General features: G+C 37.5%; 2 protein-coding genes across 3 annotated transcripts; both read left to right on the forward strand.

Moving 5' to 3' along the window:
• The first annotated feature begins 6,204 nt into the window (after window positions 1-6,204).
• On the forward strand, window positions 6,205-12,789 carry ppp1r7 (protein phosphatase 1, regulatory (inhibitor) subunit 7). 2 transcript variants are annotated; one of them, XM_028021297.1, is made up of 10 exons: window positions 6,205-6,343; window positions 7,630-7,725; window positions 7,896-7,951; window positions 8,067-8,132; window positions 8,321-8,451; window positions 8,547-8,709; window positions 8,817-8,933; window positions 9,016-9,120; window positions 9,252-9,338; window positions 10,625-12,789. In XM_028021297.1, exons 1-10 carry the CDS (start codon window positions 6,304-6,306, stop codon window positions 10,799-10,801), a joined length of 1,038 nt encoding a protein of 345 aa, XP_027877098.1. In that variant the 5' UTR covers window positions 6,205-6,303; the 3' UTR covers window positions 10,802-12,789. The 2 variants fall into 2 exon arrangements, with proteins under 2 accessions (XP_027877098.1, XP_027877099.1); XM_028021298.1 differs by having other exon boundaries at window positions 9,016-9,124; window positions 10,625-10,737.
• A 415-nt stretch (window positions 12,790-13,204) lies between these two features.
• Window positions 13,205-20,539, forward strand: ubxn7 (UBX domain protein 7). The gene is made up of 11 exons (XM_028021601.1): window positions 13,205-13,319; window positions 15,038-15,191; window positions 15,366-15,430; window positions 15,519-15,584; window positions 15,717-15,829; window positions 16,199-16,345; window positions 16,659-16,749; window positions 17,360-17,490; window positions 17,726-18,227; window positions 19,122-19,201; window positions 19,656-20,539. The coding sequence occupies exons 1-11, from the start codon at window positions 13,250-13,252 to the stop codon at window positions 19,815-19,817; spliced, it is 1,581 nt and encodes a 526-aa protein (XP_027877402.1). The 5' UTR covers window positions 13,205-13,249; the 3' UTR covers window positions 19,818-20,539.
• The last annotated feature ends 4,734 nt before the right edge of the window (window positions 20,540-25,273 follow it).

A 25,273-nucleotide genomic window follows, 5' to 3' on the forward strand; every position in this document is an offset into this window, starting at 1 on the left:
TCTCAGCAGCACAGATATTATGTTAATACAGCCCTGCGCGCGGCTCTTATTGGCTCTCAGGATCCTCCAGGTTCACTTATTCCTCTGAATACCGAAGAGGTGATGAAACGAAAGATGGGTCACACAGACCAAGTGTGAAAGCTAAACTAAAAGTGAGCAATGACTCTGCACAAAATAAAATCTATTTAGAGTGGTCCACTAACTTTCTTTGTCTTTGAAAATACGAAGTCTGTGTAGTCCTGCAGTCCGGCAGAGTGAGCTGACCTTCACAATATTTCTTTCCTGAAGTGCAGTGAGAGGTGAATTTATCAGTGCTAGTAGTCGTGGGTTATCTCCTGTGCTTTGTTTATGGCACCCTGCAAAACATTTTATTGGCTCTGGAGCTATTTCCAGGCCACCATATATCAGAGGTTGCACATATTTGTTAAAATTTGCACTTCTGGCAATTTGTTTCTCCTACATAGATCAAACATACACGACTATGCAACCTCCTTCAAAAGATTTGTTCCTACAGTGTCTGATTGTCCAATATGCAGAAGAATATTCATTATAATGATGCATTCAATTCACCTGAATTTGCAAAATCAATAGGATTCCCATTGCCATTAAGTGATAAGCTTTCTTGCAATACAAGCAAGAAAGCTTGCAATACAAGCAACATATTTGCATTTTATTTTTAATTAACATGTAGGTATTAGAAAGACTTAATGTTACTGAGATGTCAAAAGCACAATTTAAAAACATATTAGCCTTCTTTGGTCATAAATAAATTACAAATATATCAAGTGGCAGCCATATTGGATCCATTTTAAAATTGGGGTTGGTGAGAAACTTCAGCTTTTCTTACACTATATTGAGGGAACGTTTCTGTTTTGTTTACCAACATAGCAATTAAAAAATATGACTGCTGACAAAAATTTAATCCACTATTAAACATCATCATCCACCTCAGGATGTTGTGCATTGTGTAAGAACATTGCTGTTTTGCTTTTTTTGTGTATTTGTTCATGAAAAAAAAAAAAAAATGAAATCCTGAGCTTCTTTTTTAAATATCTATTTTGTTCTGTCTTTAGAACTTTCCAGTTTTTCAGAAGTGGGTAATGTATTCCTTAGCTGTTCTGGTTTGTCTTACCTTCAATGTGGAATCCGATATTAACCTCCCATGGATATTTGTAGATAGTGGTGGGTGAAAGTGAAAGCTAAGTAGAATAAATTGCCTTGAAGTATTAATCATGCATATTTTTGTGAGAAATGAAGAAGTTAAAGTTAATACAACCTCCATGTATTCTGTGTTGAGATGAATCCTAGACACCTTTAATTTCTTTATAAATTTGAATAATATGTATAACATTTTGTTGATGAAAAAGAATGGAGGTGCTTTCTCCTTTATAAACAAAACTATTATTTCTCATGCAAATACATGGCTTTATCTTTAGTTATTCTGCTTTCTAAGCTTATGTGATGATTGTAACTCTCATCTTAAATGCTACAGCAAAAACATGTAAGTTCCCATAACAACACAAACTTGTTCTTAGCTCTTTCAGGTTTTTCAAAGAAATATGGGTAAAGCCCTGAGCAAAAAGGAGGAGCTAGGAGAAAACTAAAGGTTAATTGCTTGGAGGAGTTTTTTTCTGAAATATTTGAAAGAAACACAAAAGAGGAGTGGAAAGTTTTTGCTTCCCAAAACCATGTGAAGAAAACTTAATGTTATTCGTCCCCGGTTCCATGTAGTTTGTCAAGAAAGCCCGAGCTCATCCCACTTCCCCATGCTGGAGATTTAAGTTTAACAGTAATAATAAATAAAGTTATCTTTAAAATGAATCACTCAAGTGACATCAAGGCCCAACAGTAGACTTGAATGTCAATAAAATAAATCTGGTTGTGTGTATTGTTTTTGTCTCCTGCAAACTTTGCTTTAATTCTTTTTTCTATCTAATCATAAGAAATCATAGTCAGACAGAGAGAGTCATTAAACAGGAAAAGCAGGTTTCCTGGAAAAGAGGAGGTAAGTTTCCAGCCTGCAGATTTATAAAAATAGCTGAGACTATTCCTTATTTTAAAGCATGAAAGTTTTAAAGAATGAAATCTAAACATTTTGAGTAATTGGATAAGATTCAAAGTAAAATACTTATATTAATATTGGTTCACTTGTAATAATACTTACACTTACATTTGTGGAAACACTTAAAAGAAAAACAAGTAACTGTAACTTTGGTATCAAATAATTAGAATCATGGATTATTCTTGGTTTCTTTTCAGAAAAAACATCTGTAATAACTCACATTAAGATTATAATAAGAGTAATTAATAAGTTATGGTTATAAAATTATAAATGAATGCTAAATCAGAGAAGCTTAAAAAAAATAAATGTGATTTTGACATTGAACTTGAAATGGTATAAGAAGGTGTAACTGCAATTAAACATCACTGATATGTTGGAGGTAGATGGTAGGTGAAAGGTGAAAGGTTAAGGGAAAAGGGGGAACTAACAGGAGAGCAGAGATGATCAACGCCTTATTTAGAAACAGATTGTTGAGCAACTTAAACGATTCAGAGAAAAGGTTGTGCAGGCAAGGGACATAGGAGGTTGAGCAACCCTGAGACATTAGCACAGACATCAGGACATAATGTCTGTAAGACAGTGATGGATATGAGATCATCTGTCCAAGCAGTCAGCCAATGAAACAAGCACAGCAACAGTGCTAGCCAATGCAAACGCACCAAAAGGGTGGATAAACCCTACAAAAGGTGAGTGCAAGAGAGGAATCTTTGGTTGGATCCTCCAGGCAGCTTTGAGCCAAGATCGAGATGGACAAAGAACTCTGCAGCTGAAGAAGAGCCGGGGCCACAGAGACGAAGACTGTCCTGCGCATGGGGACCAACCCATCAGCCCCGCAACCTGTGGCTTCAAATCGCACTTCTCTCATCAGCTGGGTTCAGACCCCAAAGACAAAGATGAAGATAAAGGCAAAGACAAAGAACAAAGGCAAAGAAGAAGAACTGGTGCCTTCCTTCCTGCAACTCCTGTGTGACCTCACCATCCATGCGGAGAAGAAGCTCATCAGACCTACAGAGATCCCTGCCTTCGCCGATCAACTTCTCCTCCTGCTGCAGCACCTTCTTCATCATCAGGCCAGGTCTGGGGTTCGAAACGCCAAACTCCGTCCGTCTCTCTCAAAGGTTCCCTTTTTTAGTTCTCAGTGTCAGCAGTAGGGAAAGATAGACTAGATGATTGATTTTACTTATTTGATTATTTCTGCTACTGAATTAAGCTGTACTGACCCTTGCAAAAATGCCTTACTAATAAAATATTTAGCATAAAGAAAATCTAAAAGATGTTGTGGACATTCAGTTAATGAGTCACCTTAAAGTTCTTTGATGGTTGTAAAATAGCTGTGATGTTTGATTCTGGAGAGGAAAAAGTGGAAAATGTTTTTAGGTTGCTGGTAACCCATATGTAAAACAACATCCTTGGGACTCGCCCGAGTCACTAAAACCTACCTGGTTCAATAACAAATGCAAGTTGTAATTTAGAGAACGAGCGACCGTTAACAGGTGTGCTCTGTGAAACTAGTTGGCTGTAGGCTGCTCAGTCTGGCTAATTCACAGGGGGAAGAAGGTTGGGACACCTGGATGTAGGCCGTCAGAAACCAGGCGAATCGTTTCTCGAAACCAGCTTAAACAGAGTTTACTTCAGTTCTGGACAGGGTAAATCCCAGCAGATTTAGGAAACTCAATTAACCCGTTAGAAGGAGAGCTGGTAGCACATCTCCCCTCTCAGAAGAGGAAGTATGAGAGTGAGAGAGTAGAGAAAGAGGGGGGGGGGGGTGTTGCGCAACAACAAGTTTCTCTCCAAAATTATTTGTAACCATGGTGACACAGATGAATTGTGAATAAAAATAAATGAGACTGTTTGTTTTGTTCTTTTTTCTTGCTTCAAGGTTTTTTGTCTGCGACAAATAAAACTAGCTACTTACAAATGTGTACGCCGAAAAGATCTTTTCACTCTGACACATATACCTTTTGTAAGAGAACATTGCAGCAATAATTGTATATATTCATATCTTATGGATTGAAGTGCTTTTCTGTTGGTGTGTATACACAGAACATGTAAAACGTGATGTTTTCCACATTAAGTACATGACACGCTTGTTCGTTTCCATTTCTGGTGCTCGTGCCAACCCTGAACCAGGTGTTGCCTAGAGGTGAGAGCCATCAAAACCCATCAAAGAATCAAAAACTAATGACGCACAATCTCATTTATTGATGTAAAGTTTGTTTAGAAATGCCCAGCAAACCTGTCACAAGATTTCTGAAGGAAACATGAGAACCCCCAGAAAAAACATGTAAAAACAGGGGGAAAAATTTTAACTTCATATGCAAAGCTCATTTATGCTTTGAAAATATTATTATTACCTTTAAAGTGGTATTTAGGCAAGGTTCTGATAAGGAAGAATTGTTTGCATCCTAATGTCTTCATTAGGCCTTGGACAACTGTAAGAGCCTCGATCTTGTGCAGGCGTGCTCTAAAAGGGGAAGGTATGCAGATGGGAAGTGCCTGTATAAACAAAGGGCTGTGGGAGAATAATGTATTTTAGGAGGCAACCAGTTATGCTTCATGTAATTCTGTAGGGCGTTTGTTATATTGTTACCTATGGCATAAACTTATCCTTTTCAAGCTGTTGCTGTAAAATTTGTACTGATATATTCACATAACCAATATTCCTTAGCTTACGATTTAGCTGTTACTCTACTCTGGTGTGTTTTACGTTTTACAGAATGACTAAACGACCCGTTACTAATTAAGCCTTGCTTTTACAGTTTCTAAAAGATTCGATGAAAGTTTTTCCAACAGGTTTGTGGAGCAAACGTCATGTTCTGTAATGAAGATAAAGCTTTTGTGTCAAGGAGAAATCTGGCTTTTTGTTAAGGCAATGTGATAAAAGGGAGCACTACTGAATACCGAAAAGTTATGAATGTGTTGGCCGAACTTTGAAAGAAAATTGCTCTTGGTTAAAACAAAAACAACAAAAGTTAGTACACCACATACACAAACAGAGGGTGTTTTCTAGCTGAAACTATCTCTGGAAAAAATATTTCCTTGTTTTTGTTTTGCAACAAAACGGCATGCATGTTGGGTAGTAATGAATAACAGGAAGAGAGTTAATACTGGGAAGCTTTTTCAACCTTCCTTCAACACAAACTTTAACATTCCTTTAATCCTGATCATTATGAAAGAGTTTCTAAAATGATTACAAGTGGACTGATACTTTACTGATGTAACTATGGTTGTTGCTATGGTTAGCAAATTTGCCTCACCCTGATTAAAACAAGGACAGAGCAGTAAACCACCTACATTCTAGCTGTTTGTAAATGCATCTCATAATATGATCAACTGTTCAGAGAAGGCATCAGAGGTTTGTGAAAGATTGCAAACAGCATCATTGAGTTCAAGGGACATCCCTCAAAGGTCAGCAGTAAAGCTACGGAAAGGTTGGTAATAAAATTGGGTTTTAAAAAATATTGGACGCTTTGAACAACTCAAATTGTAGTATTTTGGCCATTGTGGCAAGAAGAGTTATTGAAGAAGTGGAAATTTACCAAAATATGGCATTCATCTTTTGATGGCCATCCATCCAATGGTTGGCTGCATATCAATGAGAAAACACTATTTAACTGTGTAACATGGCGGTAGTGGTAACATGCTGTGCTGTGGGGATATTTTTGATCCAAAAGAGACAGCAAAGCTGACCAAAGTTGTTGGAGCTACATACAGGGCGTGAAGAAAACCTCTGAGACTCAGATTGAACTTGAGCTATTTTGCAAAGATGAATGGGCAGATATTTGAATCTGTAAATATGTGTAAGGTTGATACACAAAAAGAAATACAGTATCGACTCAAGCAAGCTAAAACAGCTGCACATGTTAATCTTTTCATTTGTCAAAGTGACAAAAAAAGAAAGCAAATATTTTATAATTTTCAGTCCACTTTGCAATTTTGAAGTACTTTGTTCTGGTTTATATCAAAACATTCCTATATACATTAAATTCTGAGGGTTTTAATGTGACAACGTGTAGAAATACCTTTAAACTGCAATGTAATTATTATTTAAATTATCTCCCACACTTACATGTAATAATTAAAATATAAAAGTATACTGAATAAAAAGCATTGGAGTACTGTTTTGTTTACTCATCGTGTTTTGTTGTTGTTTTTTTTAGCAACAGCGTCCCTTGTGTTCGATAGTAGCAACTACTTCCACAGGATTGGCCAAGCGGTTGTCAGGAGTGTTTACAGAAAACATGGCTTCTCTGTCTGTTGGAGAGCATCAAGAAATGGAAGGTGAGTACAAAAATGTTCAAAGGAGTCAACGTGATCTGGCTGTGCGGTTTGGGGAGAGTATAAACTATTTAAAACAGGTTGTGTGTTGTTTAATTTTGGCGGTCCGGGTGGGCCGTTATTCTTGTAAGACCCAGACCTTCATCCTGGTTTTGTTAGCTAGCACAAAGCGTTAGCTGACGTTATTTATTTAACATCTGGTCAGTTTGTGTTTATGCGCGGTTGTTGGTGTATATGCTAGTACAGTGTTGTAGGAAACACGAATACCTGTATTAATCAAAACATTCCTGCATACATTAAATTCTTATTCTTGTAAGACCCAGACCTTCATCCTGGTTTTGTTAGCTAACGCAAAGCGTTAGCTGACGTTATTTATTTAACATCTGGTCAGTTTGTGTTTATGCACGGTTGTTGATGTATACGCTAGTGCAGTGTTGTAGGAAACACGAATACCTGTATTATTCGGACCGTATTTCCCTTTAATATGCTTCGATTTTCGCTCATTAGCTCATTAGCTGTAGTCCAGTCAATTGCCGCGCTACCTAGCATGTTTAGCAGTCTGTTGAGTCTGCAAATTTTAAACTGCTTATCTTCGCTAACGAATTGGTAAGAATGAAATGTTGCTGAGACATTTCATCAAGTGATCCTTACGCCACTATTTTAAGTCTGTGGGGGCGAAGTGTTAACTTTTTCGCACACTTATCCAGTGCATTCTACAAAGGGCACACCGTGTATTCTCATAATAAATGTAATGGTCATGAGTAGCTTAAAGCCAGCTCTGGATGCCTCTCGAGCCATCCTCTGATTTCTCAGTAGGTATGTTGACAACATTTTCACCAGAGTTGTAAGGCAAAACATTATATTTCTTCTTAAATATCACCAGTAGAGCCCTGAACTGATACTAGGTTCATCTGTGAGGGCTACATATTGAGAGAGCTGCAGCCTTTTGAAAGTATAAATTCTGCGCTGACTCAGGTTGCGCTGAAACTTGTTAAATTTAAAGTATTTACATTTTCTGACTGCTTCAGCTCTGTCGCTAAAAATAGACAACGAATGATATTTTGGGCATAGTTACATAACCTTTGACTATTCTCAAAACTGTAATCCAAAGTAAATAAAAAGCTGTTACTGCAGCCAACTGGAGCAATGACAGCAGTCACAGGTTCACCTATACGCTCAGTAATTGAAATGGAGATTGGCATTGAATGACATGAAAATTGTCCTACAGTGTGTGACTATACAAAAGCTCTGCTGCTTTGTAATAAAATAAATCTTGTTCTTTATGTCAGTGGACCGACGAGGTGAGTCTGAAGAGTCTGGTGATGATGACACCAGAAGAAGGAGTATCAACGGCGATGTGGACCCAAATCAGCCCGCAGGCACAAGTGAGTCACTCTTTGCTCCCACATAAACAGCCAGGAACTGATTTATTTATGTTTCCGAATCACATAGTTGATTAAAAGCGGGCCAGGCAGCTCCTGTAGGTTGAATTTTTCTCTGCTAAATTACATCGCCTTTCCATTTCTTCCTAAGTGTCATTTTGTTCTCTATGAAGGTAAAGAAGAGTCCCCTGTTGACATGGACACCATAACCTTGGACCCAGAAGAAGAGGTTAGAAGATGTTTTCATTAAAGCATTTTTTGCCTGTTATTTTATTATTGTCATATAAACTCATACCTTTAATGTCTTGTGTGAACATTGTCAGCTGATGTTCTATTCTTTCTAGGATGTTGATCTTGTTCATTGTCGTATTGGAAAAATCGAAGGATTGGAAGTTCTACAGAAGGCTAAAGTAAGCAACCTGGATATTTAGGTTTTATTGATTTTGGAAGTAGAGATGTGAGTGCAGTATGCACAACTGAGTTTATTTTTGTACTCTTTTGATCTATAAAAATAGATCATATTCTGGGAGGTTTTTTTTTTATTATTCAAAATGACTTTATAGGGTTTTTTCTATTCTTTGTCTCTCTGCTTGTCCAGACACTATCCTTAAGACAGAACCTCATCAAAAAGATAGAAAACCTTGAGAGCTTGAGCTTGCTACGAGAACTAGATCTCTATGACAATCAGATCCGCAAACTAGAGAACCTGAGCAACCTCAAAGACTTAGAGTAAGTGTGGTTAGAGGAAAATATGTATATTTAAGCCTGAAAATACCTACCTGATGTTGACTAAAATATTTTTTTTGGTTACAATCTACCCACAGGTTGCTTGACGTTTCCTTTAACATTCTGAGGAAAGTGGAGAATTTGGAGGAGTTGACCAAAATTAAAAAACTCTTCCTGGTTCACAACAAAGTCACCGCCATCTCCAACATGGACCACCTCACAAGTCTGGAAATGTTGGAGCTGGGCTCGAATCGTATTAGGGTAAGTCAAAGAGAGTCTGTTTAAGTTACATTCTTAAACCATCCATAAAATAACACGATGTGATCTTAATTTGACCATGTCTCTATCTTGTTGACTGGTATTCGCAGGTCATCGAGAACCTAGACGCTCTTTCCTCATTGCAAAGTTTGTTTCTTGGAACCAATAAAATAACAAAGCTTCAGAATCTGGACAGTTTACACAACCTGACTGTTTTAAGCATTCAGGTACCTGCAAACACAGTATTTTCACCACCTTAACAATGTTAAAAGAAGAGTGATCACTACTTTCCTGCATATTCCTTTGCAGAGCAACCGGATTACTAAAATCGAGGGACTACAGAACTTGATCAACCTGAAAGAGCTCTACCTGAGCCACAATGGCATTGAGGTCCTAGAGGGCCTGGAGAACAACGTGAGTTATGCAAGCTTCTGTTTACCAATAAGGGCTATATGACAGACTGTTTAATGGCGCACAAATGTCCCAACAGCTTGGTTAGCATTTTGTAAATGTTCATTAATGTATTTTTTTTTTCTTTTCTACAGAAAAAACTCAGCACGCTGGATGTTGCTGCCAATCGAGTAAAGAAAATTGAGAACATCAGCCATCTGACAGAGCTGCAGGAGTTCTGGGTATGGATTGCTTTGAGTTTAAGAATATTATTTACAATTTAGCTTTCAGATAACATTTATATGACTTTAGCCTCAAGTTGAGACTTTAGCCTCAAGTTGTCAAAGGAGATCCTATTAAAACTTCACTGAGTGGTAAAGCACTCAGTGACAGGAATTTATATGACAGGTTCGGTGCATTATGTCGTCTGTTTCTTTTCTAAAAACGGCCTTATCGTACCTCGTATTCTAATTTATTGAATATGACTGAATATATAGTTAACCGAGACTTCAAGAAACAAGTGTTGGAAAATCAACATGATATGCCTTAACCGAGTTGTGTGTCCTCTGTAAATGGACTATGACTTAGTGCTGCTTGTTGAAACATAAAATTAACATATTTGGGCAGCTGAAACCTGTATTTTCTTTTGCATTTTCCCTTAATTAATACTGCAAATGACGGTTATCACTGTAGAACATTTTTGGACAAGAGTTTTACCTTTGAACAATAACAGAGTAAATTTAGAGTAAATTTACTCTACAAAGTTTCTTGGATTGTTTTAATCTCAGACGACCTAACAATCATAGGATATTACCAACAAATAAACCAACTGCTGTTTTCAAAACAAGAGGAAGGCCATATGGAAATACAGAAATATTCTCAGAAAATGGAAGGGAAAACTTTGTGCGCATGGTCCTAGTGAAAGCAAGGCCTCTGTAGCATTGTCAGACGTCCATTTCAGAACGTACAGCTGGTGACAGTAAAGAAGGCGGGTGGAGTAAATCTTGAGAGCTCTGACAGGAGCACATGCTTGAATGTTTCATAGCCAGATGCTCCCATACCAAAGGAATATCTGGTTGAACTCTGTCTTGAATCTGGGGCTAGCAGTCAAAATTCACTCAGCGCTTTAAATACGAGGCAATTTGTGCTTTGTCCTCAATATCTTATCAGATTCTGCTGATCAGTGCACTTTTCAGATTAGACAGTCACTGGAAGATCTCTTCTTTCACTTAGACTCTGATGCTGCTGCTGTTCTTGCTTTGTAGATTACACTTCCTCTCCAATCTCATCTTACCCTTACATTTCATGTCTTGTCTACTCAACCCAACACCTCCATCCACCCTGATCCTGTCAATCCAAAACTCCACCTGAACATTTTTTAACAGAAGCCATCTTTGATGTGAACACACTGACTTGATTATCTAAAATAAAAGCTCCAAACTGCTACACTTATGATACAAATTGAGAAAGTAAGTAAAAGTCAAACTTTCTTAACTTACACTTGTGTTGTATTTGAATCTCTCCTCAGATGAACGATAATCAGATAGACAACTGGTCGGATCTTGACGAGCTGAAGAATGCCAAGTCCCTGGAGACGGTGTATCTGGAGAGGAACCCTCTACAGAAAGATCCTCAGTACAGAAGAAAGATCATGCTGGCACTACCCACTGTGCGCCAGATCGACGCTACCTTTATTCGCTTCTAAGCTGTAGTGTACGACCCACCTGCCAAACCTCTCAGTGTTTCACCTCCCTGCCTGCCCTGCACACTAAAACACCTCCTCAAACATATTGGCCTCACAATATCATAAAGTCACTCCAAAAAGGATATACATTCCAGCACAGAACTCACTCAACATACGTGTATGCATGTATGCACTCATGCAAACCTCAATCAATGCTTTTGTTTTCAAGCTTTTATTTATTAAGGCGGAACTGGTGAAAATGGAAAACTACCCTACGCTCATTTCCTCTTGTTTCTTCTGCACTTTGTAGTTTGTTTGTTTTCTTTTTCCCTTTTTGTTTCAAATTTGTTTGCATGTGGGATACAGTTAGGCTCCCCAGACTTGCTGTGGCCATCAGGAAAATAAGGAATCGTTCTTACCAAACACATCAATGAAGTTGCACTGTTCTTATATTAGTGGAAAGGGAGACAGATATTACCGTTCTGGGGATTTTTGGATTTTTTTTGTATGTTTTGCCACTTTGATGCTGTTAGCATAACTGAACCTGAAGAAAAGACCAGTTCAAGATCAAACATTTAAAGGGAAATTGTAACAAGATGAAAACAATATAATCAACAAATGTTTTTTTTATTTCTGCTTCAGCTTGCTTAATATCTTGACCTAGAGAATAAAAAAAAACATAGAAACTGAAGCCTTAAAACATCTGATAATTAAAAGCAGGCTAGAAAAGTATCTCGCGCAGTCTTTTAAAGAACGACATTCTTTACTTCTGTGTTATTATAAATAAACTGACATCGTAACAAAGGGAAATCTTTTGTTGCTTGGCAGCCTTGTCTATTCCTTCAAATATTTTATGAAATAGGTTTAACAGCTGATTAAAGACTCCTGCAGTACAGTAAAACTCATGATAATGTCAAAAACTTTCCATACAGATGGCATCCATGGTACCATCTCATTTTTTGTTAGGCATTAAAGCTTGAAACAGCCTCTGATTACACCCTTTGGTCACATTTACTTTCGCCAGGTGGTTCATTCATTTTATTTAAACACCTGACAATAAAATGTAGATTGAATCAGAGTTAAATGTATATTCTAATGGCTGGACCGATCAAAAAGTGTTTACAAATGCAAAATAAACTCAGCGATGGCACAAAAACATTCAAATACATTTAGAGATGAATAGTCTACTATTAGAATTTATAAATGTTAACAAATCAAACTTGTTTTAGGATTGTTTAGATCAAATAATGACAAGACTAGTCAAATCTAACATTATCTGGCAAGTTTGTTGTCTATAAGTCTTAGGTGCTCATTAATAACTCCCTGGTCCAACTGACTAGTGATGCATCTTTAAAATAAAAAGATGTCACACCTCAGGGATTAAAGATCACAGAATAACTTATCAGAAAAGCAAATATTAAATAAAGTGCTAAACTAAGTTCGCTTTTGTTCTTCTCATCTAATGTCTGTGTCACTGGGCTTTAATTGACAAATGGGCCCAATTTTTTGTAAACATAAAAATGTCAGGATAAAACTAGTTTATACCATAGCGTAAGTCATTTAAATGGCAACAAGTTGTCAAAGGAAGCAATTGCCTTTTTAAAACCTAATGTTAAAAATTTGAGATCCTACTGAAACTGTCTACAAGAACGTTATGCATTACTAATATGATTGTTAATTTAAATTCAGTTTACCTAAATAAAAAGAAATAGCAAACTGAATTGGAAGTGCCACAATGTTTGTTTGTAAATACTGGACATCTCATAATGTAGGTGGCCTGTGCCATCGTCACCCTCCCTTTGTAAAGTGATGTTTTATTGTGTTTGTGCCAGGCAGCACAACAGATTTGTGTGAGATTCTGAAAAGGAACAAAACAAAACCTCACTGGTCAAGTAGGAGCATTAAAACAAACTGCTTTCAGCTCCTTGTCAGAACTGATGAATTGATGCTCTTTGCAAAATGAATGTAATATGCAAATAAGAATAAAGTTACACTACTTAAGAAGAAAATGTGTAGTTTCATTCATTGTGCTTGTCATGCCCAGCACCTTTTCAAAGTTTGATATGAAATTATGTGATTGCATTCAGCTATTGCTTTCCACCCCTATGTCACACTTCAGACCATGTAGCTATAGAATCAGGAAATAACTGCAGTTGTAAACCAGTTTACTTAAGGTTATTCATGTTAATTAGTTTACATTAACATTTCAGTTTGTATTTTATGGGCAGTACAATCTGTTTAACTATCATATGAATCCATAAGAAACAACAAGAAACTACATAAAGATACTCCTAGTGACGGTTATTCATTTTGAAGTCCGTTGTATGCCTTAAACACATATATTATTATGACTACATGATCCAGAATGCAGCACCAGCTTGTAGCCGGTTCGCGCCGCACAGGACGTAGAGGCGAAAAAGACCACAAAGCGCATGCGCTGCATTGTATGTTGTTGTTTGTGGCGGTAAGATGGCGGCGCTCGGAGACACTTCAGCTCCGGAGGCGAACGGGTTAATACAACAATTCACAGCAATAACAGGTAAAAATAAGCTTACATTAAGCTTTATAAATAATAGGTTGCTTTGGGGGGTCATAAGGCTCTAGTTATCTTTCCACAAAATATACGGAGCAGCGCGCAGATAAGGAAAATGGACGCTTTAGTGTCGCTGTGGCTCCTTCGTTGTCAATGCTTTGCAGAGTGGAGAAGCAGAGGCAGTTTTAGCTAAACTATGATAAAATTACATGTAAAAGGTTTACACAGCTACTTGCTTTCAAAATTGCATTTCTTATTCATTCAACAGACAATTTGTTTCCCTGTTAAAGTGATATCACTCAACACATTGCTAGTCTCGACAGTATTTTTTTAATTTTTTTTTTTTGATTTTTGGATGGCTTCTTTTCCGTGAGTGTGGAATGGACGTCGGCTGTAGAACATTCCCCTTCTTCATCTCCGGCCTCATGTCGAGTTACTGTCATATTAACCGTCGCCGTCACTTAAAGTACCTGGACAGATACCGCTTCTGCCTTAGACAGTCAGCACAATCATACGAAATAGTTTTTAAGTGCTTTGAGGTGATGTACAGTGTTTCGGTTTTAAGTTATTTATTGAAGAAGAGGAGAGTAGAGTGAGAACAGGGGCCATCAGACTTGAAAAGTGAAACGGTCATGCGCAGTACAGGCGGAAGACTTCGACTGGCTGTTGGGTTTTTGACGCTTTAACAATTATTGAAACGACCAATGTGTTGTATATGTCCACTTACAACATATTTTTCGACATGGATGATTTAAATACTTTTCAGGGGTTTTTTTCGAGTGACTTGCATGAAATGTAGTTTTTCGTTTTTGTGATTTCCTTCAGATTTTTTGAAACCGGGTGCATATTTTACACGAACTTTAAGGCAGTAACTGGCTTATAAATTCGCAATAAAATTTAAACTTCAGACTTAAAAAAAAAAAAAAAAAATCGTTGTTGCTCCTGCTGTCCTTCCAGAAACAAATAACCCCAAATGCGACTTTGGTAACTTCAATTGTCACAGAACCCTATTGCCTAAAACAATTCGTGAGGTTTACGTTGGAGACATGGCAATATGTACGTGATTTTTCTCCAGTTAATCCTCCACATACCAACACGATTTTCATATGTAAAAAATATGTCATATCAAAAAGTTGTTTATATTTCCAAGAGTGTTTGGTGAAGACTGACAGCAGTACAGATTAAGAATAAACAAAGCCCATACATAAGTGTTTTCAATAACACTTATGTAATTCAATTAGTATTTTATAATCTAATTGTTAATCTTTGTTTATTTGTTTTTAGCATTGACTTAAATAGGGGAAAAGAACGTCCAATAGTTTATTCTACAGGTAATGATAGGATATCCTTGGACTAGATATGTACAATATTGAGGGAAAAAACACATGTGTAATTGTGAAGCAGTATTGTGTGTGTGTGTGTGTAATAAACCTCAGAGTGCCATAACATCTATTATCAAATCAATTATTTGGGCAGCTGCAACGTGTTTCATTAAAATTGTAAAAATGTACAATTTTAGAGGCTTTTCTATCATACATTTTCTTTTCACTTGCTTTTATCAATGTTTTTAAAATGAACATTTGCCCTTCTGGAAATGTATTAAAATAATGTGAGAGAGTTAAATTAGCTGTTGATTAATTCTCAATAGATTTTCTGAACAGTGAAATGTTTCACACTCTCTACAGCATTATGTTAAATTTGATTGGCTGTTGTCGTTGTGTCAGGGGCCACAGAGAGTGTTGGAAAACACATGCTGGAAGCATGCAACAATAACCTGGAGATGGCGGTGACCATGTTCCTGGATGGAGGTGGGATGGCAGAGGAGCCCAGCACCAGCTCCAGTTCAGCAGCATCGAGCAGCAGAGCGCCCCCTACAGAGTGAGCTTATGTTTTAACTCCACAAGCTCCACAGACTGAAGTAAAACTGATGGTGTCATCTTTACCGTCAGAATGGATCTGATTTTTATTGAGATGGTAGAACAAAGCTCTCAATGAAATGTGTCAATTAACAATAACGTTTTGCTTTTGTCTATGTGTTATGTAATATTTCAGTGAAGTACGAGCACCCATTCCTCAGAAGCAGGACATTTTAGTGGAGCCTGAACCTCTGTTTGGAGGTACTGGAAAGGTTCTAATTTTGACCAGAATGTTGTCCCTTACAGCTATTGAAATATGTATATTTATTGTATATTTTTATGTTTTCAGTACCAAAGCGAAGACGGCCAGCTCGGTCTATATTTGACGGTTTCCGAGACTTTCAAACAGAAACGAGTGTGTACTTTACATATTTAATATATAGTAATATTTAATTCTTCTTGGCAGGAGTTGACTATAAAGTTTCTTAAGCTTTCAATTGTATTGTGTTAACTTGCTATAAGAATTTGGGATGTTTTCCTCTAAAAGTTCGTCAGGAACAGGAGCTGCGTAACGGTGGAACAGTGGACAAGAAACTGAGCACTCTGGCAGACCTTTTCCGTCCTCCCATTGAGCTCATGCACAAAGGGAGCTTTGAGACGGTGAGGAGTCACTCTACACCTCACCTTTCTTCAGTTTAACTGGACGTTTTGTGTAATTTCTAACAATGGCTGTTCAGATCACAGGTGGGAAAGTAGAAACCGGCAGAATGTCATTTTATTCTGTAGTTGTTTATTCATAAAATTATCAGTGAAGTGGAACTGGACATCTATGTTATATATGAACCCTCTAGCAAAAACATTGAGCGGTTTTACTCTGCAACAGTTGTTTTATGGGTCAGTTATTATGGGACTCAAGTAATTTTCAAGTGCATCTTTTTTTTGTTTTTTGCCAATTTCATATTTAAAAATTGATTTGATAAATTGTTGAAACATATTTGATGGCGTTTGACTGTTTTCTGTGTCTTTTAGGCTAAAGACTGTGGACAGCTTGAAAATAAGTGGCTAATGATCAACATACAGAATGTTCAGGATTTTGCGTGCCAGTGCCTCAACAGAGATGTGTGGAGCAATGATGCCGTGAAGAATATCATCCGAGAACACTTTATATTTTGGCAGGTACGCAGGTTATGGGAACTTCATTACTGACCAGTGCACAGTAAGAGCTTAATACAGTTTCAGCATGGAAGGGTCAGTTTCAATGCTGTTATCATTAGTGGATGATTTACATGTTTTAACAGAAATCAAGAGAAAACTAATCATACTTATATTCTTGTAATGAAATATATAAACATGTTTTTTGTAGCTTCTCAGCAGCAGGAGAGGAATCTTGTTCCTTTCTTGTTTTTCATGCACATCTTACTGAGTTCATTTGTTTTTTTTTTTCTTTCAAATGTGTTTGCACATTACAGTACAGTTTTTATCTTGGCAGGTTTATCATGATAGTGAAGAGGGACAACGGTACATCCAGTTCTATAAGCTCAACAAGTTTCCCTACATTTCAATTCTTGATCCACGCACAGGTGAGAAGCTTTGATGAATATTTATTGAACGTTTAAATGATTTAATATTCTGATTTTCTTGAAATGTAACAGTGAGCAAAACAAGCATGGCAGATGCTGTGATGGCTGCTGTATTGAACACCTGTACGTTTTTACCATTGTTCCTAGTTGCAGGTTTCAGCTCTCTGTCTTTAATCCCACTTTTCACATTAACTTGCTAGCAGTTTTGGCCAGAGTTCAGATTTTTCAAAATAAACACAACAGTTTTTATGAAGATTACTGCAAAAATGAAGCCAGCTATAATTTTATTCGCTCTGAATGCAACAGAGTTGATGCACACATGGTGACATGTACAGCATCCAAATTTACTTCCATTTGTAAATACAGGAATAAATAAGGCCACATCTTCTTCAGGGCTGTAGAGTGTTCTCGCAGGAGTCGGATGTCCTGTGAACCCCCACATAAAAAAATACTGAATAGCAAACCATCTCAATTGGCCATTAACACGTACAGTTTTAACATAGCCTGATATCCAGTCGCTTAGAAGGCGTAACATATGTAATTAGGACTCTCTTTATTTTAAATATAAAATATTGTTATTAAGGTGCAATTTCAACCTTCTCGAATTCAGGGCAAAAAATGGTGGAGTGGAACCAGCTGGATGTGGCGTTGTTCATGGAGCAGGCAACCGGCTTCCTGGCAGAGCACGGGCAGCTCGACGGGCCCACCTGCAACGCCCCTCCTGCCAAACGGGCACGCTCAGTGAGTGTGTGATCTCACCCTCAGCGCCACGCTACCCATTCAGTTCAATCTTTTTCTCTTTTCTGTATATTTCGTATTTTTGGCTTGCAACCACTTTAGGAGCTTCCTCGTTGCGTTGAAAAGAGTCAACTTGATTTAATGTCAGTCATTTCTCAAAATAAAAAACACAACAAAAACAATTTTTACTGCCTTTTGATCCGTCTTCTCCAGCTGCTCACTGCCTTTTCTCCTCCAGGAGAGTCTGATTGACGCCAGCGAAGACAGCCAGCTGGAGGCGGCGATCCGAGCGTCGCTACAGGAGACCCACTATGACTCGTCAAATGTCCACGAAGCACCCGACTCCCCCCGATCAGAGGACGAATCCGACGCAGAGCCTTTCTCGGACAGCGAGGGACCCATTTCTGTTGACTGCTCAGACAGTGAAACACCAGCACCACACGAAGAGAAAAGTTCTACAAGCAAATACACACCAAGCGCTATGGTCACCACCGCCCACCAGCGTCTACATCCCGATAGTTCCACTTCCTCCCACAGGAAATCTCCATACAAAGAGAACAATCACAGCCACAAAAAAGAGGAGAGCAAAAAGAACCACCTGGAGCCCTCAGCTCCAAGTCCGCTTCATTCTCCGCCTGAAGCTGACTCTGGAGGGAATCATTGCGCCTCTCAAGCCAAAGCTGCTGCAACCTCCAGCATCAGCACCACAACTTGTGATGTGGACTGTCCTGATGACAATGGTATGAAGAAATACTAACTTTAAGGCTTGTTCTAGAATGATTGTGTACGATATCACTGTCAGAAGTTTGAATTTAGCTCCAAGTAAAGAAATAGAAAAATTTATTGAATGCATTAAGTCAGAATCTTGTTTTGAAAAGTTGGAGGTCTGTTTCCAACCTTGAGGTCAGATTCAGCATGGATGCTGGTCATATAAAACATACTTTGTGTATGTTTGTGTGGAAGAGGAATCCAGCTTATTTGTAGTTCTGATAGTTTGTACCTCCTTAGCAGCAAACATAATAAGACATTCTTTATATGTAGACATGTTTCTTTATATTTAGGCTACCTCGAGTGGATTCAGATATGTCCTTATCAACTTGAATTATTAACTACTTAGCCCAACACTTAAGAAGCCACAATGGTTTTCTGATTTGTATCAAGATCCTGTACTCAGTTCTGGCTTAATTATCAGATCCAATTTTGACTTCCAAGACCAAACAAGCAGAATTAATTTCACATTTGTTTCTGATCTGGAAGATGATTTAAAAACTAAAGTGTATAGCATGTACAAAATAGTACTTCCAGACTTTGTCTAGTCAATCTTTTAAATTTTGTCATTTCTTATATGTATTTTTCTTATAACTTTTGCATACCCGCTTATCACCTTTGTTTCTTTCTTTCATTCTCTCTGTCCGGTCCTTGTTTGTTTTTTTTTTTTCTTTTTGTCTCCCGCCCTTGTGTCCTTTTTTTATTTTCTTGTAACCCCCCCCCCCAAGTTAATAATATTGTGATTAAGCTTTACATTATATTAGTTTAACCCTGGATTAAACCGTTGTTTATACTTGCAGCTGCAGAAATCCAGCTCCAGTGTTGCAGAAATAAATGTAACATTTTATTTTTTTGTTTTTGCAAAGGCCCCAAAGCCAGGCTAATGCTTCGTTACCCAGACGGGCAGAGAGAACAGATCTCCTTGTCTTCAAAAGCTAAACTTTTGGTGAGTTCAATCCACAATCAATTATATTAATAACGTATAAATGTATCTATTCCCAAAAATTGTTCAATGCCTGGTCATATTAAGGCCACAGATTTCAATGTATTTTGCTTTTTAGCATAAGGATGTTTGAAGTGTAGGGGACACATTAAACACGAGAGACTAAGGATGAATTTTTTTGGTCCTGATGGAAAAACACCTTGTGTGGTAAAAACCTAACAGTGCACATCGTTTTGAAAAGAAAACTTGTCAGAGGCTGCAAAGACTTGAAACAACATAGGTTTAGTATCCAGACCTGAGTTCAGTTGAGATTCTGTCTTAAAAATTGATGTTCTAAGATTCTCGTCTTTCAGATTGACATTGAAATTTGTGGTTGTAGAAGAAAATTCAAGAAATTTGAATACAGGTGAAACTATAATTTGTAACTAGCTAACATTGTTCCTCTCTTTCTTCCAAGGCCCTGGTAAGACACGTCCAGTCCAAGGGTTACCCTAACGAACGCTTTGAACTCGTCACCAACTTCCCCAGGAGAAAGCTCGCCCACTTGGACTATGACATCACGTTACAGGAGGCGGGGCTTTGTCCACAGGAGACTGTTTTTGTTCAGGAAAGGAACTAGCCATCCCATCAACATCTACTTTCTGCTTCTGTATCTCTAACAGACTTCTCCAATTCACACATCAACAACCTGGGCCAACCTTCAGTTCTGAAGGAGACTCTGCTTGTTTTGACAGGGCTGATGTTTAAGGATGGACCGCCTTGACTGTTCATTTCCGCTGACAGTCTAATGCCTTTGTAATGCTCAACAGTTTGGCCAGTAAGGTGCTTCAGATATCAGCACTTGGTTTCTTTTCTAAACAATGTTTATTCTGGACTAATGCAGCACATTAGAGCAGAAAACACATTGTTTTCACCTGTTCATAAAACCTCGGATAACAGATCACTAATTGACTGTGGGCCACCAGAGACTTGTGCAAAAATACTTTTACTTCCCAAAATGTAGATTAAATGTCAGAGTTTATTTTCTAGCTCTTCCTTGTTTTCTTTTTTTTTTCTGTACATGGACGAGTAAAGGAAGGTTCATTCTTCTTTTTTTCTCCATCATTGTTTCGAATTTTGGAACTTGGAAAGCAGAAGTGTTTGAAGAATAGATCCAAAAATTGCAAGTAAAATAAAGATGTCTTTTTTTTTTTATCGCAGAAGGGAATAAAAAAGAAGGTGGTCGGACCTACGACGAGCAGAGACAGCGTAGTGAGACTGACATTTAGCCGTAGCCGATGTTTCTTTTTTATATGCTGCCAACAAAACATGCTCATATTGAAATATAACCACCAAAATCCACGACATTCTGCTTGATCTTTTCCTAAATATTTTAATATTTTAAACAAAAGGTTAAAATGTAACTCTAAAGAGATGCCTAATGTTTCAAGAAAAATTTTAGGGAGACTCAATATCCAGCTGACAAAAATCTATTCTTCTTTTGGACACTGCTTGATTTTAGGTATTGATCATTTTGCCAATGCCAAGATGGTTGTATAAGGAATCAAATATTTTGGCACTTTAAACAAAACAATTAAATTTTTAAGATTTGCTACGAAAAATGTGTAAATCTAAATGTCAACAACAAATGTGGAAACCGCTAATGAGGATAAAACTGCAGGTTTTAAATTGTGTAATAATATCCTGTTATGTTTTTTATCTTGTGGAGAGTGCAGGGAGTCTGTAGAAGATTTGCATAATTTAATCCATAAACAGAGGTAGGAGTGGATTTACAGACAACCTTCACATTTAAGTTCAAAGCTGTAGCAGTTTTTTTCTGATCAGAAGCTCTCCTCCCTAGCGATCACCGAAGACTGGAATGTGGCTGATTGTCCACTTTACAGCCGTAATATCTGAAGCGGCACTGCAGGTTCAATCTTGAATGTCTATCCGTCACAAGCTTTCACCAATACTTTTAGTATCTGTTTGGAAATATGCCAGAAACATTTCATCAGGCAGTTTTTTAGTATTAAATAAGCTCACACACGCACTTAGTTTCAGATCAGCCTACGTTAAAGAAAAAACGTTCCCTTAGTTTCTGACCGACTACTTCCTGCTGGTACTGCTTGGTGTGACCTGCAGTTTCTGATAACAATCCTGAGTCATTTCACAATGAAGATTGCTTAAACTCAGCTCTTTCAAGCGTTTCATTGGAGAACCTTTGTTGAAAAAATATTCACTCCACCGGTCGTGGAGTGAATATTCCACTCCACGTCTAGCTAACTAGACATCTAGTCTAGTTAGCTTTCCCCACGGCTAACTAGGCATCTAGTTATTTTAGATGTCTTATCTAAAATGACTAGATAGTTATAGATGTTGAACACTATATTCAACATCACAGCTGAAACATCACATCAGCTGTGATGTTTCTCACACTTTCAGCTGTGAGATGTTTGAGGACGTTCTTGCTTGTAAAGTCTGTTTCAAGCTGAATTCATAGAAGCTCAGAATCTGAAAGGCTCTTTAAAAGTGAATATATGTGGCACAAATATTTAAGTAGGGGTTATATAAATAAGACATTAGCATCGTAGTGGGAAATAATAGGAAGATCTGACCCCTCAAATCATATTTTCTTAGGATCCCCATACAGGGTTGTTCCTGTTCTGATGTAAGGAGGTAAGTTTAAAACATAGGAATAATTGTTCCAGTGAAGGCAACTTCAAATTTATGTAGGGCACTCTGAAATCTGGACAGTTGTTATAAAGCGTGAACTGCATTACAAAGCTGGTCTCACCAGAGATAAAATTGGAGATGTGATTTAAAAGAAAAAATAAAGTCAGAACGGATCTCTTTATGAAACACTTTAAGAACTTAAACACAATAGTTAAAGTAACGTATTCATTAGAGTAGTAGTAGTTTTTGTGTGACCATGAAATTAAATGTGTAAACCAAAACACTTTGATCATTTCCATCAAACCATTTTGATGAACACATTGTCCTGATTAAATCTTTGCTTTCTTTCCTTCTCTATTTGCAGGAACTGGGAAATTCCAAATTAAAGAAGCAATTGATGGAAGGGAGCTAAATCCATGGAAACTATTAATGCCAATCTGTTTGGGGCTTCCAGAGATATAAAAATAAGATTGAGGTTAAAGCTGAATACATACTCTACAATACTATTTTTTTTTTGAGTGTCAAAAACAGATCAGGACTTGTCATACTGAAGAAGAACTCCTGGGAGGTACTCATGGGTTCTTCCAACTGCAGAAGTTGTACGGGTTTGGTCTCAGACATCAAATACGGAGGTTCTGCCCAGGTAATGTGCTAGGAACAAGCAGCAAGAACAGAATGATGTCTTTTATTATTGTAGCCCTCGGAGAGAACAAATTGCTCTGTTCTTGAGTATGAATAAACCTCCATTACTGTGTTATATAAGACTGACTTAATGGGAAACATTAACTCTCTGTTGTGGATTTTCTTGTGAGACTTTATGAATGATGAGAGAAGCAGTCCAATTCAACGTGATTTATTTCCAGTTGCAAGAGGGAAGAACACATCAAAGTAACTCGGTATGCATTCTTTGAGCTTACCGTACAGAAACTCTCACTTCTACTCTCCTTTCTCTACAGTTAGATAAGGATGAGTGGGAGAGGAGGGGTGTTAGTCAAACGAATACCAGATGTTTTTCAACTTGCACTTTCTAAAATCTAACTACGGTACATACATGGTATCATTCATCTTAAGCTCACCTCTTTTGTGGCATTGTCTAAGTAAATCATGCTCTTCTTAATTGCTCTGCATGCCTAAGATTTCTGTAAAGAAATGTCTCCTTCATCTCTCAGACTGATCCTCCTAAAATTGCATACCTAATCATCTAGGTTGTTGATGTGTAGCCCTTAAACTGTATCCTTCTTTTTCTGTACTCTCTGGATGTTTCATAGTATCCACATCCCTTGAACTTTTTCACATTTTGTCACACCACCACCAAGTTTATTTCATTTGGGTTTTATGTGTGGACAAAATTGGAAGAGGCTTGTTCACCTTCATGCAAGATGGTAACCCCAAACAGTCAGATGTACAGCGGAATGGGTTCAATCAAAGCGTAGTCATGTGTTAAAATGGCCCAGATCTGCGTTTGATTGGGAATCAGTAGCAAGACTTTAGAACTAATGTTCACAGAGACGCTGCATCCAATATTAATGAGACTGAGCTGTTTGAGTGGCTAAATAGTGTACTTACCCCAGAAGACTCGGACCTGTAATTTAAGTGGACGCTGCTGTTAGCTGGACGCCACACTTTTGATATTTTTATTTGTGGAGAATGTTTACTTATATTAAGCATGTTTCACTCTTTTTTCATTTCACATTAAAGTCAAAGGTTGTAGATTGGCCAAAATGTTCCAGACGTACCTCTGCAGAAAAGGATAAAAAGAAACTATCCTAAGGCAATGATAAAGGTGATTGCTTACAAGAGCCATTAATTGGCAGAAACTATTCCTTTAGGTATCTAATTAATTCATCTTCTTTCTTAAGCTGCTCTTTTCCCCTTGTCGTTTTAACTCTGCAATCTGCAGAACATGAATAATAGCTTAATAACAAGGTCAGGTTTGTTTATAGTCTCTCTTTGTCGCTGGTCAGGTCATCCTCGGTCATCATTATTCACTTGTTTTGTTAACACTTTGCCATTTAATAAAAGCCAGAACCTATATTATCAACAATCAGTCAGATTGGGGCAAAGGTCAGAGTTAACAGAAAAAAAAAAATCCTGCAGCTGCACAGACAGATGAGTGCTTTGCTTCACTGCCCTCTCTGTGGATCTTACAGTTTGAGACATGCCTTTATTCACCTCCTGCTCTTTGTGGAAAGTGGAAAAAAATGGCACCTTCAAAAGGAATAATTTAGATAATAGAAAATGATGAAATTTTTTTATTCCATGAAGAATTTTTTAAAACTATAGTGCTTTACTAACACTATAGTGATAGCACTTTAGTATATAAAGAATGCACTATGGTATGCATTCATTATATTTGAAATACAAATTATTCAGAGGCCTTAATTAGTGCTATATCACTACAGTAAAGATACAGTTTTAAATATCTTTGAAGGGTTGAGGTTTTATGAGGTAACTGGGACAGCAGCAAGCAGAGCTGGTGTGTGTAAGGGGGTTGTCTGGTTGTGTAACAAGCCATTGCCCTTGATCATATTTCAGTCTTTCAGCTGGTTCTGAGAAAGAATCAATAGAAGTTAATGTCCGACCAGCAGTTGATCTCGGATCCGAGTTCAAAGTAATCTGTTACTCATTTTATACTTGAAAATCAGTACAGGGATCATGAGATAACATCAATCATGACAAAAAACTTTTTCTGGAGAGAATTAGATAAACATAACAGTCCTCAAGTGGGGGGGAAGGGGGGGGGTCTTTGAATAAAATTATGTTAATGGTTGTAAAGATTTTAATCCACAGATTTACATTCAGCTTCAACTCTTTCAATAAGAGGTGAGAGTATGTGCTTGTTCTCAACTTTATGTGCAGCTTCGATCTGTGATTTCTGAGTGAAAACACAGGAGTGTTTTCCTGAGCTGTTGTCGTGGGTGGACCTTAGGATGATCAGCCTGTGACAGTTCAATCTGACTCATTAAACTGCACTATTTAAAACACAAAACATCTGACAGTTTAAGCAAATACCTGGCTAAAAGGACTGAAAACTTATTTTTTACTTCTCAAAAGTGCAATGTTTTTTGTTTTCTTTTTCCAATGAGAAGCAGTGATAAGCTTGTCCTTGTTGAAGGGATTTCCTGGGAATATTTATGAAGAAAACCTGTTAGTGGTTATAAAACACTTGAATCTAGTGTGGACTTTTGCTTTACATGCACCAAAGGGAACAAAGGAATGGCTTAGATTCAAGCACAATCATGTGTTGCAATGTCCTAGAGTCCAGAAGAAAATTCAGATGGACAGACATATAATCATATCTACTCACATTTGGTCCATAGAGGACAGAATAGAACACCTAGTGTTTAGCCAGGAATTTTCATCATTAAAAAATTACACATTTGAGTTCAAAACTTTTAATAAAGTACTTTTAAAAGCAAAAGC

Source organism: Xiphophorus couchianus, chromosome 6 (assembly GCF_001444195.1).
Source record: "Xiphophorus couchianus chromosome 6, X_couchianus-1.0, whole genome shotgun sequence".
NCBI lineage: Eukaryota > Metazoa > Chordata > Actinopteri > Cyprinodontiformes > Poeciliidae > Xiphophorus > Xiphophorus couchianus.